This window comes from Xiphophorus maculatus, chromosome 18 (genome assembly GCF_002775205.1).
Source record: "Xiphophorus maculatus strain JP 163 A chromosome 18, X_maculatus-5.0-male, whole genome shotgun sequence".
NCBI classification, from domain to species: Eukaryota; Metazoa; Chordata; class Actinopteri; order Cyprinodontiformes; family Poeciliidae; genus Xiphophorus; species Xiphophorus maculatus.
Genome location: NC_036460.1, coordinates 3,821,451 through 3,840,864, shown reverse-complemented (window position 1 = coordinate 3,840,864; position 19,414 = coordinate 3,821,451). Strand labels below are relative to the sequence as shown.

The 19,414-nt window shown below is 37.5% G+C and overlaps 2 protein-coding genes across 2 annotated transcripts in view; both read right to left on the bottom strand.

The window, feature by feature from the left end:
* Nucleotides 1-4,419: 4,419 nt before the first annotated feature.
* LOC102218229 lies at nucleotides 4,420-15,490 on the bottom strand. The gene is made up of 6 exons (XM_023351276.1): nucleotides 15,100-15,490; nucleotides 10,717-13,282; nucleotides 9,333-9,463; nucleotides 6,760-6,881; nucleotides 5,362-5,476; nucleotides 4,420-4,985 (listed from the first exon to the last, which is right to left on the bottom strand). Exons 2-6 carry the CDS (start codon nucleotides 12,395-12,397, stop codon nucleotides 4,863-4,865), a joined length of 2,172 nt encoding a protein of 723 aa, XP_023207044.1. The 5' UTR covers nucleotides 12,398-13,282; nucleotides 15,100-15,490; the 3' UTR covers nucleotides 4,420-4,862.
* A 1,671-nt stretch (nucleotides 15,491-17,161) lies between these two features.
* LOC102218489 (neuroblast differentiation-associated protein AHNAK) overlaps nucleotides 17,162-19,414 on the bottom strand; it is a gene marked incomplete at its 5' end in the record, with an annotated part of 28,658 nt that continues 26,405 nt past the window's right edge. Inside the window, one exon of the mRNA XM_023351690.1 lies at nucleotides 17,162-19,246. Coding sequence (XP_023207458.1) covers nucleotides 18,975-19,246 — 272 coding nt within the window. The remainder of the gene's footprint in view (nucleotides 19,247-19,414) is intronic.

Sequence of the window (19,414 nt, the reverse complement as noted above, 5' to 3'; positions counted from 1 at the left end):
TAAAGAATAATCTAATCTAATAATCAATAATTAAAAAAAAAAAGTGAAAATTTTCTAGAGTTGAAAAGTTGAAAAATTGTTAGAAAAAAAAGTCAGAAATTTTGACATTCATTATATATATATATATATATGTATATACATATATATATACATGTATATATATATATACATGTATATATATATACATACACACACATATATATAAAATATTCAACTTATGAAGCAGGGCAATGTCAAAGTTTTTTCTAAAAATGTGTTTTGTAGCAAATCTGCAACTTTTCAGTCTACAAATTAGTCATAAAATCTGATATTTTTCTTGCAAATATTCAACTTTTCAATCTCAGACCTTTTAAAGTTTTTATTGAAAATCTCTGAGATCAATCTCAAACTTTCAGAGTTTTATTCGGCAGAATTTTATTCCACTTTTCCTTTTCTCTACAATGGCCTACTAACTTTGAGAATTTGGACAGTTTTGGAACAAAATATCAAAGTTTTGTATGGAGCTAAATTGGAGCTTCAAAGTTTGTTCACAGGAAAGAAAAACTGAAATGAAAAAGAATTAATTTATTTTCAATTTAACTTTTTCAGTTTCATATCATTTATTTTCAGCTTCAAAAATATGTTTTAATTTCAAATCATTTTTTTACATTTTATTTTGAACCAGATTTATGGCCCCAATTAAGCTTCATAGGTTGGTTCACTTTTCTCCTCCATCTGTTTCGAAAGTTTTGATGTCACCTTTCAGTTTGAAACTGTTTTTTGTTTTCAGTTTAAAAATAATCTTTCAGTTCCTTTTCATTTTTCTCTTCAACAAACTTTATGGCCCCGATTTATCTCCATATGAAACAAAACACTGTCACCACACTCTAATGTCTCCTGCCAGAAATCCCTGTTGTTGGTCTGTAAAAATTTAAAAAGTGACTCATGGAGTAAAGTAGTGAGGTCAGGCCAGCTTGTTTTCTGCAGGGAATCTTCTATCAAGATGGCGGCTCTGACTGAGCAGAGAAGCGTTTTACAAAGGGCTTCATTGATCAGAGGTGCTGCTGACAAACACTGGAGATAAATTAATCAGTTTGAATAGTGTCACACAATCTAAGTGCAGCAGATTGTTCCTGGATTTGAAACTGAAGCAAGCGAAAACACGTCAACATGTTCTGAGATGACCCGGTTAAAAATGTCACACTGTATTTCTGTTTGTTTGCCTCCAGGGTTCAGAAAATCAGACCGACGTTGCAGTTTGTTTACGAGATAAAGCTTTAATCTTGTGACTTGGGATTTTCCAGCTATTTTTAAAAGGAAAAATATAGTTTCAGTCACATTTCCTGCTCTAATACATTAAAAAATGTACTTTTTGATGCATTGCAAACATACAAATGGTGATGATAAAACCCAGTGATAGTTTGGGAGAAAACAAACAAACTAAACTTAAAGAATTTAAGTTTAGTTTGAATTTAGCATCAAACTAAAAAGAATTTAGTTCACTTTAAAGGGATAAACCAGGTAATATTATTGTGCTTTTAGCTTTTAAGTGGTGATTTCTTTTAGTAAACTGAAAAATAATTTTATTTTATGGGATTTATGCCATAGCCTGCTTAAATATTATTTTAATTTAATTTGACACACAAACAATTTAATTTAGAGGTTATTATAAACCTTTAATATACTTTATCTTCCACTTAACTTTCACCCTTTGAAAGCATAGCTCCGCCTCCAAATTCTTGGCAAATTCCCCAAAAGTGGGCGGAGCCTGGATACGCCGATGGGCGTGGCTAAATGTGGGGATGAACGCAGGGACTAATCAGGGTTTGAGTTAGGACAAAAGAAGGACTGTTGCAAACTTGGTGACAAAACTAGCAATTTATTTTACATATTATTAGAGATTTTTTATGGTGACGTGAAACAAGGTTATTATAGTTAAATAAAACTAAAAATCCTAAATTGAAAAAATATTTTAACTGAAATAACCTACCGGAACTTTATCATGCATTTATAAAAGTAGGACACACTGAAATTCTAGTTATAATTTACTTCCTTATTGTGTTTATTAGCCTTTCAAACTGAGGCGAGATTAATTTTATTTCCACACAAGTAGTAGTAAACTACCGCACTTTATACTCCTCCTAGCGGCTACGCTACGCTAGTCCGCAAAAGTTGGTTGAAAAAACCGGAATCAATTGGTTGTTCAACAATAATTGAATAAATTTTTTGAAAATTTATTATCCAATTCACTTACAAATAATCACAATCCTCTGATTAAATTCTGCACCTAAAAATGAACCAAAGTATACAAAAAATTACAACTATAATTATAATAAAGCCTAAACAATATTTAACTAACGGTAATAAACAAGCACACACACTCTTATAAACTAGCAAAAATGAACTGAATTCGACAAGCAAAAAGTCAAAATGAAATAAAACCAAACTGTAACAAAAAACTATTATAACCCTGATGTGAAAGGAATATTAGCTGCATGTCCATTACAAAATGTCTAAAAAGCACAATTTAGCACTTATGTGTTTCCAGTAAGAAACACAATTAAAATCACATGTGAATAAGTTTGTTCACACAATAAGTCATTAAAAACTTGCCATGCTTTTGTCTGCCTACCACTTCCTGTCGGCTTCTTCGTGGTTTCCAGCAGTAGTAGCATCCAGATTCTTGATCATGTGTTCCTTTACAGTTTTGTGAAACAAACCAATTCCAATACGGCCAAAAGAAAAACTCTTTCCTGTATTTAGCCAAGTTTCAACAAAGCAAATAAAAGCAGATTTGGGTCCACTAAGGTGTACTTTACAGTACAACTCAATGAGTCGTTACCATGACAACAGAAGGAAAGCAGAAAGTTTGGAAAAGATTATCACTTTGTGTTGAATCTAACATTGTTGTAATTAGATTTCAATTAGAATTCTATTAGATTTTTGCCCTGATTTACTTTATTCATTCTAGAATTGTGGTCGGGTGGGCCGCACAAAGTCAATCCTGGGGCTACAAATGGCCCCCGAACCGCAGCTTGAACACCAAAGTTCTCCACCGGTGACCCATTAATTAAGTGAACACAAACAGCAGACACGCAGTATCCTTTTTTTTATTACATCAGTTACCGAGGCGACAGCTCCGCCATGCCGACTGGAACAGATCAGAAAATATTCGTATTTTTCATGATTTTAGAGGCTGTACAAATGGCACACACAAGCTTGATTGTTTCGGAGTTTCATCACAAATGACTGAGCCTTTAAATAGCAGAACAGAACAAATTATCTGCATGATAAAAGTTAAAAATTAAACAGTGGAGTCATAAACAAGTTGGATGTTTTTAGCATTTGATTCAGCAACCCGGGTGCAAACTGGAAGACAAACCTGTTCCTTGTGTCGCTATCTGCAGGCTAAAGGCAGAAATATCACATGCATTTGAAAATAATAAAAAGTAAAACGAAGCTTTAAAAAGTGTTTTCACACATTAAATGCCACAAATTGATGCTCAACTCTATTCTTCAGTAGCTGCGTTTCCATTACAAACATGTCCAAAACTTCGTCAACATTTTGCTAATGTTGAAAAAACGCAATTTTAGAAAAGAAAATCACACGTAAATATCTTTGTCTACGTGACAAATCATAAAAAAACATGCCGCGCTATTATCCTCCTACCACTTCCTGCTTTCTTCTTCGTGGTTTACTCCGGTGGCAACATGCGGTTGTGGATCACGTGACTCGTGTGAAGTGAGAAAAGAGTTTCCACTGCAGTTTTGCGAAATAAGCAGGAAGAAACACACATCCTAGCGCCTAAACTTTTTTTTTAAAACAAAAATCGAGTTTTTTCGACATTCATTTCCATTAAACTAGTTATCTGATTGAGCTCATTTATTTTCAAAACGGCATCAGTGTATGTCATCAATGGAAACGCAGCTGGAGCTAGTTAGTGCGGCATTTTCTCAACTGTGGACGAATCCAGAAGATGGAGATCAGCAGTTCCTGCTGCGTTTAAGGAACAATGAGAACAGGGGAAAGTTGTCAATCAGTGCGTTTGCATAAGTTTTACCAGCTTCCACAAAGGATCCAGCCGCCATGTTGCTACAGGAACGATTTAATATGTAATGTTTTTATCATGGCAAGAAAAACCTTTAATCTGGAGGGAATTCTTTGAAAACTATTTGAGTTATATCCAAAACATCAGATCTGATTTTGTTAATTATCTAATGATGTATAAAGCAATTTATTTATTTCCACTGGGAGAAAATACAAAAAAGTAAATGAAAAATGTATAAAATATACATTTAGATTTATTCCTAAATTATTTTATTATTTTTAAATTTAATTTATGAAAAAGAAAAATGTATATAATTATTTTTTTCCTTTTTTAAATTAAATTTAAAAATAACTAATGAAAAAAAACACATGCATATATATATATGTTTTTTCATTATTTTTAAAAAATTAATTTATCTTTTAAACTAATTCATGTATTTTCTCCCACTGATGTTGCAGTTTGTGATAAAACAATAAAACATTTGAAAAATAGCAACATCTCCAATAAAGAGGTTTTTAGAGGTTAACCATAAATAATTTAGAACCATAATGGAGAAAATCCCATTTGATTTATTGGGATGTAATTTTGTTAATATTTCTGCTCGTCTGTTTTCTCAACATGGTGGCGAGCGCCGTGGGTCTGCTGGGGTCAACAGGTCACCTCAGGATGAGGAACAAGATGGCGGATGGAGCGAAACATAGACGCTCCGCCCGTCTACGTCGTTTCTGGAGCAGCGGCCGCTCCGTTTTCCGGAGAGCGTCTCTCAGTCCTCTGTGTGTAAATTAACCGGAGTGCAAACAAGGGAAACATGATCCTTAAACGCGCGCCGCAGCGTCACGCCACGACGTTTCTGTTGTAGTCGTAGGACAGACGGCGCTTGGCGGCTGCGTGCTGATTGGCCGAGGAGAGGCCGGGGGACAGGCGGCGGTTCGTCGACCAGGAAGTAGATCTGCTTTCCTGGGAAGACGTCGACCAAAAGAAGGAAACGCATCAACTTATTTACAGACATTTCACTGGTTAGATTACATTATTACTGCTGCTACTAATAATCAGTTACTCAGTACTTGAGTAGACTTTTTACCAAATAGTTTTTTACTCGACTATTTTCTTGCTACTCTTTAATGAGTGTAATTTTTGGAAACTCTGCTGATCTCTAGTAATAATAATTATATTAAATAATTACATGGAAACCTTTATTTCATAGTTTAACATTTATTTACCTGTATAGTTCAGTAAAAAGTAATTTCTCATTAGATTTAATCATGAATAAGCAGAGGTGGGTAAAAACTAATTACATTTATTAAACTAATGACGCAGCGATCACTTTACTCACAGGAAGCGGCGGCTGCAGCTGCAGGGTTTGGACGACCAGGTTCTGAGACGCGCTGCTGGATTTCTTGTGGCTCTGGTCGATCATTTTGTTCAGATCATGGAAAGAGTCCAAAAGCCTTAAGAGAAAAAAACGACGACAACATGCAGAGGAAACGGACAGAATTACAATGTTTACCCGTAAAATAATCTAAAATATGCTTTAAAGAGATGATAACATGCAAATAAAATTCAAATTAATAATTTAATTGATTATTCCACCTTAAAAACTAATGTTATAAACACTCCAATCATAATTATGACAGAAATCAAATAATGTCATAAAGCAGTTCATACGGTTCACCACTTGGGGGCGACATTCTGCTTCCTTTTCCAAATAACAGCTCAACTGATTTCCATGTAAATCTTATTTTCTCGTATAAATGCTGCCCCCTGTTGGGACCAGGAAGCATAGCACATTGACTGGTCTGAATGTTTTCATCAAACTACATTTAAACGACCTTTTTTTTTTTTAATTAAATTGAAGAATTTTAAGTGGGAATGCTCCATTACACAAAAATTGATTGTTGAAATCATAAAATATAAACTGTTTATAATGTAACTATATAAAAGAAAGCATATATTTGTAAAAAAAAAAAAAAAAAAAACTAATTCAAATAATTACATGGATCTAAATATATGTTTAATATGGACAAAAAAAACAACATTTTAGTTTATTAGCATTACGGTGTAGAAAAGAGACATATTTAAACAGCAATCAAACTTCCACCTTAATTTATTTTTTTATATAAAGGTTTCAGTTTATATTCATGAGAATAACTCGTTTATTAGAAATGTATGAAAAGGAAATTAATATTGTATTCATCTTTTTTTTCCACAGAAATACAAAATTAACATTTTTCTTTACTTTTGACAAGGACTGCTAATATATTAGCCTTAGCATCGGTACTGGATGGTTCTTTTAGTGCATCAACCTGATAAGTAAAACTAGACCGATTATTAACAGGCAATTTTTATGTCAATGTTGTTGCTGTTTATGTTAATGGAGGGCGTGGGGGGCAGTTAGTTATGTGCAGTTTTTAGCATGGCTAGCTAAAAAGGTAGCTGGGCTAACCTTAAATGACCAATAACAAACATTAGTTCTGCTAATGCCAAAGTGCTACATTAGCAAGGTGTTTAGCAGAAGCTAATACCAAGGCGCTAACTTCCATTCAAAATCTATCTGCCCTTAAATGTCTCATTTATTTTGACATTAAGAGATGATACCGGTCTAAGTCTTCATATCGGTGCATTCCTACTTTCATCAAAGCTGCTTTGATTCACTGCTTTTTGTCTGCTGGAAACTCTGAATCAGCTCAGCTGTAAGTTTAGCATCACATCCCAGGTGGGATGAATGGCCCACCCTTGATCCCGTCTGGCTCGGCCGCGGAGGAGCTGCGTCAGCGTGGGAACGGCTTCCAGGTCACAGGGGTCACCAGGGGAAACACTGGGCAGCGAGGGGAAGGCTTCAGCAAAGACTGCCACCTGCAGGAGAAACAAAAAAACCTCAGAGGTTAGAGACAAAATATGAAAAACAATCCAGAGAGAAAGAACCGAACCTGTACTGCAAACACACAAAATCCAACTATTCTTGTTCTAGTTTTAAGCAAACATCTTAGTACACTTGAAATAAGACAAAATTAGTTTATAAGTAACATTTTTTAGCAAGATATAGAAACTTGTTCTACGTCAATAATTCCTTAATAATATTAATGAAAAAGTTCTAGTTCTACTAGAATGTTCCTCTTCGCCGTTACCTAGCAACCCCAGCCAAGCCATGCCCGTTACCTAGCAACCTAGTTCCAATTCAACTGGCAGATTATTTCCCTTACAAGTTGGGAAGAATGTTTAGTAATAAGTGAAATATTCTGTCAGTGGAAGTAGAACTTTTTCATTAATATTAAGGAATTATTTACTTAAAACAAACTCCTACGTCTTGCTGGAAAGTTATTGTAAGTTAGTTTTGTCTTATTTAAAGCTTACTAGGATATTTGCTCTAGATATAAATACTTAATTATAGTTTGTGTTTAAAACATGTGGTTAAAGAATGACTTTTTCTACCCAAAGACATTTTACTTGTAGATTTTGTTCCTAAAAAGGTTTCTATAAAGTGTTTAATTCTGAGATTTTAGCTTTTCTTTAAAACTAATTTGTTATTAAAATGAATACTTCGAAACATTTGGTGTTTCATGCTACAAATAACTTTGGCATTTTCTGTCTAGTTTCCAGTGCAAATATCTTAGACTTGAAATAGACAAAACTAACTTATAGGCAACGTTTCAGCAAGATAAAGGATCTTGTTTTAAGTAAATAATTCCTTAAAAGTGATGAAAAGGTTCTACTTCCCCTGGAAGATTATTTCACCCATAAAAATACATTTTTCCCGTAAGTCTTTTCATATTAAAGCATTATTGACTTTCAATACGCTCCAATATCTGGGTGCAAAGTTACTTGTAAGTTAGTTTTGCCTAAATTCAAGAAGACATTTGCACAAGAAACCAAACCAAAAATACTTTGTAATATTTTGTGTTTTTGCAGTGTAAGCGACATGTAAAGTAGAAAGTAATGCAAACATTTCATATGTAATAAAAAGAGAGACTCTTCCTGGCGGTTTGAAGCATTTAATTTGAAGCTGGCTCGCCCTCCTCTGTGGACAAGGCTCATTTTTCATCTGCATCTTTTTCCGTGTGTTTAATGTCCACAGAGACTTTCCCCCGCAGCTTCGTCTTCCATCTTTTATGACTGCTCCAAATGTTGCTGCACAACATCCAGACTCGTTTCTAACCTAAAATCACCGTCGCTGGGCGGCGCTGCCGTGGTAACGGGAGGGATAAAACGTTAAACTAGCTCAGAACTGAGATCACACCAACTTTTTTATTATTGGGATAAACAATAATATTGCTGATTCTTTGAGACAATTATTGACTAATTTATTGATGGGTTCGCCCTCTCAGACCAATAAACTTTCATTTAGTAAAAAACACTGAACACCCGAACTGTGAGATATCTAAAGATTAAAAAATGACGACCAAAGAAAATGGAAATAAAAACCACACAAAACAAAAACCATAAATAAATAGATTATAAAGCCCCTTTAGATAAAATTGCCCTTCAACAAATATCAATCAGAATGAAAATGATCAAGCTCATTTTAATTGATCAGGTGATTAATGAATTACTAAATTAGTGTATGATGATTTCAATAATCAATTAATCCCAATGAATGGTATTTTTGAGTGTATATTCTACTAAACTGCTAACTTAATTAATGAGTATCACAATAATTGATTAATCACGATTACACAATTAATCAATACAATCACAATTAAACGTTTTGAATGTATACTCTAGTTAATGATTAATCAATTACTAAATTGATTATTTCAACTATTGACTAATCACGATTAATCAGGATTAATGGTCTTTTGGGGCCTGTACAGTCTAGTTAACAACTAATTGACTAGTAAATCAGTTGACAATTACTTCAATAATCGATTAATCACAATTAATTATTATAAATCATGACTACTGGTGTTTTTGATGGCATTAGTTAAAGGTTTATAATGTAGTGTTTGATATCTTTTTAAATGGAACCCTCTTGGCTTCATTTGAGCCAACCTTTCAGTCTCTCTGACGAAAACAGAGGTCACTAGAGTTTGTTAAATTAAAAAATAATGCACATTTCCCATTTCTAAACTAGGTAGATTTATTTTAGCCCAGTGATATCCAGGGTCATATCAGTTAACAACTGAAATACTCAACAAACTCAAAAGATTCAGAAAATGAATAACATATACCTAGACTGTCTGTCTAACTTGAATCAGTGCTGGTAAAAGAGGCTCAAACCTTGATGTAATTGAAAGCAAAGAGTCAACCAAAAAATGGTCTGGCCCATCGACTACTGGTCTAGCCAAAGTTTTGAAGCCAGAGTCGTACCAGGCTGTGATTGGTTGGCGGTCCATTTCTCCTCGCCTCCACGGCGTTGGCCGGCCACCATCGCTCCACGCCATCTCCACTCTCACCTGTGGGCTCCTGAGGGAAGGCCGTCCAGGTGTCGTCTCCACCTGCTGTTTGATGACACAAACAGGCAATTTATACACTTAATTCACAAGTTTAACAGCTGAAATTGGTTCTGAATGACTCAGTTGAATCGTTTTCTCATTGTGTTTCATGCTGCCTGTTCCTTTTCCCCTCACAGCCACATTTGGCTGAGTTTTTCCTCTGACTTTCCCCCCTGGCTCAGACGAGGCATGAAGAATCCACCCGACACTTGCTCTGTGTGAATGTTTCTCCCTCTCTCACTGCCCAATAACCTGAGGCTAACAGGAGCTTAGAGTCACTTTTTCTCCTACCAGCCCAACTCTGAAAGATTAATAGCATGTAGTGAGAGGGAGTAGTCGGCCAAAAATCCAGGTCAGGACAGACTAAAATAATTTATCCACTCTGCAAGTGCTTTCTAAAGAAAGACATTACCTATATGTATAGAATAATATTTAGAATATTTTTAAATTATGATCTTGTTAGGCTACAAACCAGAGAAAAAAGTTATCGATCGAATCACGATTAATTGAAAAGCCGTAACTGTCTTAAAAACTTACGTTTTCTTTTGTATCAAGAGAAACGACCGTCTTTCAAAAACACGAAGGGCTACTTTTTCTTTCCGTTTTTGTTCATAAAATGCTGAATTAAAAAACTAAATTCAGCATTTAGTTGAATGCTGAATTCAACTAAATGAATTAGTTGAATTCAGCAACTGTTTGTTTATTTTTTACATGTTTGACCAACGTAGTCAACCTATTGTTTTTGTTTCTTTGTTATTTATGTTGCATTGGCTGTTTTACTCCCAACTGCACTGACAGAGCAAATTAAAGTTATTTACATTTTTACATGTTTGACCAAGTTTGTGAAGCCAACGATGTATTTACGTGTGCTGGAGCAGCAAAGATATGAGATAAGTTTGTAATTCTGTACATTTATGTTTGCATAAAAAAAAAAAAAAACATGTTAAGTAAATTCAGCTGCTTACTTAAAATGCCCCGTATGCTAAAATGTCGGTATTGGAAATTAAAAAAAGTTTATAGTTGCAGCCAGAAACTAGGCTAAAAGATTTTGTGTTTTTGCAGTGCGCTGCATTCCTGAGGGATCAGAAAAGGTTCAAATGGCTCCTAATACTCTGCACAAGTGTTGCTGGAGTTTTGGTCAGGAGGTGGGCTTGACAACTTCGACTCTTTGTTTTTGGATTTAAAAAGAAATGAGGATAAAAAAAAAAACACAGGAGAAAAAGAGTGAGAATGATAAAATAATAAAGTTAGGGACTCACCAATTCTCGCTCTGCTCCCAGAAGTTTCCGAGGCGGACATGTTGACCCCGTCGCTCCAGGCCACGTCTCCCTCCGCCTGCATGAAGACCCCAAACTCATCCTCCTCTTCCTCCTCAGTGGGGGAGACCCTCACCTCCTCTGCCTTCTCCTCCAGCTCTCCACTTGGACTCCTTCTCTGTTTTTGGCCGTCTTTCTCCTCCTCCTCTTCCTCCCCACTGGTCGCCATGGAAGCCAGAGAAGGGGCAGGATTAGAGGAGGCATTAAAAACCAAGGTTGATGTGTTTTCCTCTTCATCCTCCAGCTTCCTGCAGGTGCACTCATCCTTGACTTTCTCTGATTTCTCAGAAATTGAGAGATTTTTCTGTCTGACGGGCGAACAGAAAACCTCTTCCTCCTCCTGAAAATTGTTGTTTTCTTCGCGTTTTTGGAAAATATGAGGTTCTCTGGTTTCCTCGTCGCTGCCAATATTTGTTTCCTCTTCATGTTCAACTTTACGTTGGTTTTGGTGATCCAGGTTTATACAGACCTGGATTACGTCCTGATCAGCACCCCCTACAGGAATGGAGGACTCTACAGAATTCAACTGTACTTCCCGCTCAGTTTCTTCTTCTGGGTTTTGTTCAGCGCTCCTTACGGGAATGTAGGACTTGACAGAAGTCCACTGTATCTCTTCTGCGTATTGTCCAGCGCCCCCAACAGGATTGGAGGACTCCACACCATTTAACTGTATTTCTTCTTCTGCATTTGGTCCAGCGCCCCCTAAAGGAAAGGAGGACTCCGGTTCTGCTTCGTTTTGTTTGGATTTACAGGCAGAAATGGGGGAATTTTGCCTCTCCTGAAGTCTCTCGGATCCTTTCTCTCCATCAACAGCCGAGTCGTTTTTGGAGTCCAACTCCTCTGCTTCCTTCCCGTCCAGGTCCAGCTCAGTCGCCATTCTTCTTGTCGGACTTTCGGCTTCCTCTCGATCATCCCGGCTGTTTTTTCGAGTGCGAGTTTCGGGTGGAACATCGAATCGCTCCGACTGCTTTCCTTCAGCCGTTTTGCAGCTCCTTTCCTGGCCGATGCCGGACTTCCTCCACCTCCGGCCGGACCGCACCCTGACCCGGTTCGCTGCGGCCTCTGTCGGCGGCGGCTCCGCACTTCCTCCTCCTAATCCTTCTCGCTTTCCTCTCAACCACTGTCCGACCGTGCTGGAAGTCGAACCGGAACCGGGCTTGGCGGTTGAGTATAAACAGCTCCCCTTCTCCGTCCGGAGGAACAGGCATTGCGTTTGCGTCTTCCCGCCACCTTCCGACGTCTTCAACGTGGCGACCGTTACCAGCGCGCCGATCCCGGCCTGCCGGGCGTCGACGCCCAGCGGCAAACCATATCCGCTCAGGTACACGTCGGCAGGCCTCGGGCAGGACGTCGACGTCCCTTTACCTCCCAGCGGCGGGGCAGTCGGCGGTTTACCTCCACCGAGCAGACCTCCGGCTTTGCGGCGGTTCCTGGAGCACAGCGCCCAGGCTCGGAGGCCGCGGATCAGCGGCAGGTCTCCCAGGCCCAGCTCGACTCGGCTGGGGAAGGGCAGCGAGGTTCTGGAGCACCTCTGGAGCATCTCCCGGGGGCAGTCCGACATGCCCAGGCAGGGGTAGTTGTTGTTGTTGTTCTGCTGAAGCATGGCGCCTGTTGTTGGCCTCATCTAAGTTTTATGGTTGTTTCCTCACACCAGCCTGTTTAGTTCGTTTTAATCAGTTCTTTTGCTTACAAAGTTCGGTTCGGTTGTCTGATGCGGACCAAAAAAGGCGAACCTAAAAACCTCCTCGGTTTGGTTGGACGTGTTTGAATGCATATATGAACACCAAGCGGACGGAAGGCCGCTCCAAAAGCAGGAAGTGGAAAACAGTGCAGGGCATTCTGGGTAATCTTGTTTGTTTCAACCAAAACAAACAAGAATGTATCACTAGCGGGTAAAATGGCTTGTGGTATTTTCCTAAAGACAAAAGAGAAATCCTACAACTGCTAAAATGTGAAACTTCTCCGTTTTTGTTTACACTTTGTGAAGGACGCTCCTCTTCAAAGGTTTTTGTGTCGTTTCTTTCAGTCGTTCTTGGTGCAGCGCCCCCACAGGCGAGGAGGGGAACAAGTTTTTCAACTAATTTGGCTTGTTTGACTCAGTGCTGTGATTTTCAGGTTGAGCTGAATTCTCATTTGTGAGAAGAAACGCTGCCAGACTCAGTAATCTAATCTCAATTCAAAACACGGCAGCTCCAATAATTCAGACAAAACACCCTGTGCGTGACGAAACATCCCTTTTGGAAACTCCGACAACAATAAAACCAAAACAATGGGCTGATCTTTTTAATCTTGCATCTTGGCAGTTCCCTCTGATGGTGGAAAAGCTCCAGTCGCTGAGTAAACGCAGAGGAACAAGCAGGTTACGTGTCCTGCTGTCTCCGCTGATGAGAGTGGAGGTAATGAGGATTTTGTTTTCTTCCACGCCGATGCGCCGTGACGCTGTTTTCTGACCTCTCTGTCAGCTGGACTCGCGTCTCTCAGGGCCGATCGGGCAGTGAAAGCAACGAGGCTGCAGAGGAACGGGACAAAGCGAAGACAGTTAAGCCTCTCAAAGGAGAAATAAATGTATATCAAGAACAAGAAGGACATTTCGAGATTAAATTGAGTCTTATTTACAGACTGGTTTACTAGAATTTACAGAATGTCTCCCAGGCCCAGCGGCAAACCATATCCGGCAAACCAATGTAACAAAATGTAATTTGGTTTCACTTTCATTTTTGCCAAAAGCTGACATATTATAATAAATTAACAAAACTGGATAATTTCCGTTTGTTTTTCTACCAAAAACTGGATGATAAAATTCTTCAGTCTGGTGTTTTGGTCTCAATTAACCTTTTTTTGGAAGGGTAATTTTGTTTAGAAACTTCATACTTCATTTATTTGTTGTTTTATTTATTTTGAGTATTTAAAATGTCTTTCAGTCACAGTGTTAAAAATTCATTAGCAATTAAAGTTGATTGATCTTTGAGAATGTGTTCACTATTAATATTGCAACAATATTATCATTTGCCACAACAAAGCTAATGCTATGGTGCTAACATCATTTCAAATATTAAATTATGTTTACGTTCTATAATGTCTGAATAATGTATTTGTTTATATTATATTTTATATTGTATTTTATTTTGGTCCTATATGTTTCTTGTGTGTAAAAATGTTAGGAAAAAAATAGAAAGAGAACCTGAGAAGAGGAAATGGAACTGCTAATTAAACATTCCTCACCCACTTCAAAATAAAAGCATGATTATAAGCCGCTAGCTAATTGAAGATTTATTAGCAGCCGAAAACCAAAACTCCAACACAAATGTCAAACTTCTTCCAACGGAAAGTTTACAAAACTTAAGAATTGATGTGGAAAATTTTAGAAGAAGCTAAGTGTGCTAAACCTTTTAAAAGTTAGCATAAATTTAAGAGGAAAAATTAACTCTTGTATTAGCTTATTAGCATACCCACTACTGGAAAGTGGGTAAACTTATCAGTAGTGGGTAAGTGTACTGACTTCTGGGTTTCAATGTGTGTTTGAAAGAACATTTTTAAGCCTGTAGTTGTGGATTTGAGGCAACACACTTATTTTAAGGAAGCTAAGTGTGCTACATGTTTTCAAAGTTAGCAAAAAGCACTAAACCAAAAATTAGCTTTTCTATTAGAGAGTCACTGGAACTCGCAACCTTCCGATTGCAAGACGACTACGACAAGTTTAACACCACCCATCTCTGACTAACTTCCCTGTCCATGTTAAACACATTCCCATAGCATGATGCTGCCACCACCATGTTTCACTATATCTGTTCAGGTCACCATTTCTCGGCCACTCACAGCGTTTTGCATGAAGGAGAAAAAGTTACATTTTGGTCCTATCTGGACAAAGTTCAGCCATTCCAAATCTTGGAATATTGTTTTAGAACCACAACGTTCTTAATTAAAAATTCCTGCAAGAATTTTATATTTATATTTCTACGAATATAATGAAATCTTTAGCTACTTCACAATTACTTTATTATGTAATATCCGAATTAAAATACCATGAATTTTAATCAGGGTTCCACAAAATGTGGAAAACTTCACGGTGGTTCTGTTCCGGGTCGTAACAATGAAGCTTTAATTTGGTTTTAATTGACACTTTGCGCATCCTGGTGCCACTTAGATCAGACGTGACATCAGCAGACGCGTAAAATCCAGATTTTATAACATGCACCATCGGGGACAAAGGCAGGTGTTGGCCACGTATCAGACCAGCAGCAAGTGTGTTAAGATGAGCCACCAGTAAAACCAGTAGCTTCCCCACCAGAACGGAAGGTTCCCCCAAAGCGGATTTTAGTTTCTTACCTGATCAGATGTTCGGGATTTTAGTTCATTAGCATTTATTCAAGGTCCTTCCACATCTTCATTGTTTACAGAGGAAGCTGGTGGAACATCCTGAACTGGGATCGCATCATTTCCAGTCGGCCTGCGCCACAGAATCAGTCAAATCAGCGTCCGGTCCGATCCGTCAGAGAGCGGGGTAACCACACACCCAGGACCCGTTACTCCGGCTCCTGCGGCCGCTGCGCCGCGCCTCATCCGCCGCGACTCTGCGGGGCGCATCGACGCATCTTTCCGCAGTCAGTCCGCCAGTCACCTCCGGTGCGCTCAGCCAGCCGGATGACGGAGAGCGCGTTGGACCTGCAGCCCACTCACCGATGGGAGGAGAGATGCGAGCCACGCAGAGGCAGGGAGAGGTGAGGCCAGCGGAAGTGTATGGCGGGTTGTTAATGCCACGCGGAAGTGGAGGCTTTTAATATTTTACTTCAAATGGGCGATCGCAGCTGGACTATACAACAGCGTGTTATAGGGACATTAAAACAGAGGAAGTCACTACGTGTCCGCCAAAATCTAGAGACTAATCTCAGAATTTTTGTAATAATAATAATAAATTCACAAGAAGTTGATATTAATCTAAAACAAATTCTAGGAAAAAACATAAAATTTTCTAACATTATATGATTAAGAACTTGAAAGCTTTCCAAAAGTCGCATTTAAAAAAAAAGAGGAAATTTCTGAGTATGGTGAGTCAAAAACCTTCAAACTTTTCAAACTCAGAAATTTGAGGGGGTTTTTTAAACCTCAGAAATGTCTGAGTTTTAAATGAAAAAAAAAAAAAAAGATAAAGAACAACTCTGAACTTTTGAAATTAATCTAAAAAAAACTTGGAAATTTAAGAATTTGAAAAGTTATAATTGGAAAAAAATTACTCAGAAATCTTGATATTAATCTCGGATTGTTTGAAACAAAATGTGGACATTTCTGAGGGAGAAATAAAAAAGACTTCACAAATGTAACTCAGCCCCCCCCCCCCCCCCCCCCCCGAGTGTATTATGTTATATTTTTTGGAGATGCCAGTTATATTTCCAATCAAAAACAAACTTCATTGCTGAAAGAAAATAATTTTAAATGTAAATTTGCCATTACGAATAATTTTAAACTAAACATCTGTCAGAAAGTACAATACACTTGTGACCTAAAAGTCATAATTAAAACAGGTTATACTCTAACTTTCCCAAAATATTTGATCACAAAGTGTTAATTTTAAATCAAAAACAGGTCAAATAAAAAACAATCTTGAGTTTTCCATATGAAAGTGCAGCTGGTGACACTGCAGAGACAAATCTTTTCATTTCCCTCCTGACTGTGGCACTGTTTGCTCCTCATAGATCAGTTTTTATCCTCCTCAGACACACATTGCGGAGATACGTTTTCACTGCGTCATCGCTGAAGACGAGCTGCAAAACACACACACCGCCGGAAGACGTCATGCATCCGTGTGTAGTTTTCCATGATGGGCTTCACAGATTTTTATGACTCTTCATTCATTCAGGCACAGCAAAAAAACATCAGGTGGAAGTCACTAATTTCAGAAAATAAAACATAAAATATCAGAGTGAAATACTGCAAGAGTTATTTCTTTTAATTTTGATTAATATGGTTTTTAAATAGTAACCCCCACAAAAAATATTCTGTTTCAGAAAGTTAGAATATAGTATATCAATGAGATATATTGATATATTATTGATAAAATATATCAATATTATATATATAAATAAAACTGAAACTGTCATTTCTATGCTTCCTTTTGCATGAATTACTGCATCGATGTGGCGTAGCCTGGACACCAGTACATGCATCCTTTATGGCAAGCCGTTTTAACATAAAATCAGCTTCACTAATTACATTCCCGATATCTAAATTGGTTTTTGACTAAACGTAAGAGTTGTGGCATTTCTGAATTTTCAGATGGAATAAAATCTGTTTTAATGGAAACTTAAATGTTTCTTCCTCTAAAACGTTGGCTTTGTTCCCCTTACAGTAATTGCTCACCAAGAAGATTGCAATAAAAAAAACCAACAACAAAAAGAGTGAATAGTATTTTATTGTTGTCTTTCCAATGCAGCTCTGGCACAACACTTAGTTCTGAAAGTCTTAAAATCCAAAAGAAAATGTGATCACCTCATTCATCCAAAAAGGTAAAAACATCTGTACACATACAGTTGAGCCCACGCAATGTTATCTTGACTTAACTTTGCTTTTTAAAAAACATTTTTTCACCTGCTAGACGTTTCTTCCTTTCAGTTACCAAAGGAAAACTAAACAATCAAATGAAAAGCACAAATTTGCTCTCAGATGCTTTAAATATTTTGCAGCTGACATTTTGAATATCCCTTTCTCAGATTTTAAGCAGTATTTCCTCATTTCAGAAATGAAAATGGTCAATATATTGATTTACTGGCAGACACAGTTTTATAAAGGTAACAGTTAAAGGCACTTCTTATATTATTATGTAGCAGTAACCACACAAAACACATTATGCTACACTTGGACTTCTGAGTAAATTAAAGCTTGCCACTCCTTAATTAGTTTCATTGTAGCAGCCAAAAAATTTATAATAATTTAAAATTTACAGTTATTTTTGTGTTTAAATCTTTGAATTAAATCCCTTAATTTCCCATCGTCTCATTTTCATGTTTTTGCAAAAATAAAATCTCCATCATGAGACTGTTGAATAACTTCCAGGCGATGCAAAGTGAAAATATAAACAGGCTAGCAGCATGTTGACCTAAATGTTTGAGAGAATCTGCCACTATAAGGTCAGAGGTCACAGAGCAGAAGAGTCCAGAGCATCCTGCGTACACACAGCGGTAAACTCTGGGACGTAACACCAACTAAATGCCTTCAGTAGAATTCTTACGTAGAAAATAACAGCCTATCATCTGTATAACCTCACACTTTTCCTGCAACACCAACAAAAGAGGTCATTAGATTAAAAACAAAACAAAAAAACCCCCAACTCTGCTGAATATGAAAATAATTAAATTTTGCTTTGAAGTGACAACGCTTAAAAAAAAACTAAAAAAAAGAAAAACGCTATAATATAGAGATATTTACATAAATCTATCCAGTATGTTTTTTGATTGATCAGCATAAATGATTCTAAGTTTCTTGAAAAAAAATCTGGTACTATGTGTAGTTCACATGTGACGTTGCACTTCCGGGAACTTTGTAGCTGACAGCCATCTTGGTAGGTAACGTATCTAACTGTCATGACAGTTGCTATGACAACAACAAACAAGCCACAAGCTTAGAACTAGCTCTCACCTCATTCCTCTCTAACTTATAAAAATATAAGAACATTAAAACAATTATTCGAGTAACCTACTCTCTTTCTGTTGGTCTTGAAGCCATGGTTCACCTATGCTTTGCGCTGGACTTGCCTACCAAGATGGAGGATTGGTGGCGCGGCTCACTTCCGGTTCAGACTTGTTGGAACTACTTCGACTCTGCTGGTGAGCGTAAAGTTATTCGCACTTTGAATAAACAAAAATAAATAATTGATGGCGTGTTGATATTTAATGTGTTTATCAAAACTGAACAAAACTGGATAAATAATTAGGACAAACCTAACAAAACTAAATGAACAACAAAAATAGTCAAAAGAAAAATACAAAGCCAGTATATATTACTCTTTAGTTGTAATACTGATAGTAACGCTGGTTGATAAAAAGACCTTGTATTTAATCACAATCATGCCTAACCTGATAAAATATAAAAGATGAACTTTAATTTTTCCCTCTCATTAAAATAACACTGCAACCTCACCAGTCTAAAAAAAACACAAAAACAAAGAAAACCAAAAGTTATTTAAGATATCAATACAGCATTCTCAGTAGTTAAAAGTCTGACACTTGGTGAGTAGTTACTGAGGATTCGCCGGTCCGAGTCTCTGTGGTAAGCAGGTGTCTGGTGATTCTCGTCGTCTTGGTGACCGTTGTGACGGTTCCCTCCTCTGTGGAAGAGACTTGGTGCTCTTCGGACATTTGCTGGCTGGCGAAGTCGAGTCCCGAGGTGTGGAGACAGAAGGATCCAGAGACGTCCACCTCCCCTCCCAGCTCGCCCCGGCGCTGGGCCTGAGGGGAACCCTCTGGGGTTATCTGGAGGAAGCCTGGGGTCAGGAAACAGGGACAGATGCAAGAGGAAACAAGAAAGAGTGCGGAGGATAAGTGAAGAAATCAGGACTGAAAGGAAACTTTGTCTTCAGTAAGAGAAAACAAATCAGGAAGAGAGATGTTAATGGTTGAGGAACATCCTGTAGATACTACGAATGATCATT

What these genes read in the sequence shown, in the direction of transcription:
- LOC102218229 (XM_023351276.1), bottom strand. Translation starts at nt 12,397, where the DNA reads ATGAGGCCAACAACAGGCGCCATGCTTCAGCAGAACAACAACAACAAC. An exon ending in CGAGCCAGACGGGATCAAGG is followed by an intron (nt 5,477 to 6,759) that starts GTGGGCCATTCA and finishes TTTTCTCTTAAG; the next exon opens with GCTTTTGGACTCTTTCCATG. An exon ending in AGCTGCAGCCGCCGCTTCCT is followed by an intron (nt 4,986 to 5,361) that starts GTGAGTAAAGTG and finishes ACGTCTTCCCAG; the next exon opens with GAAAGCAGATCTACTTCCTG.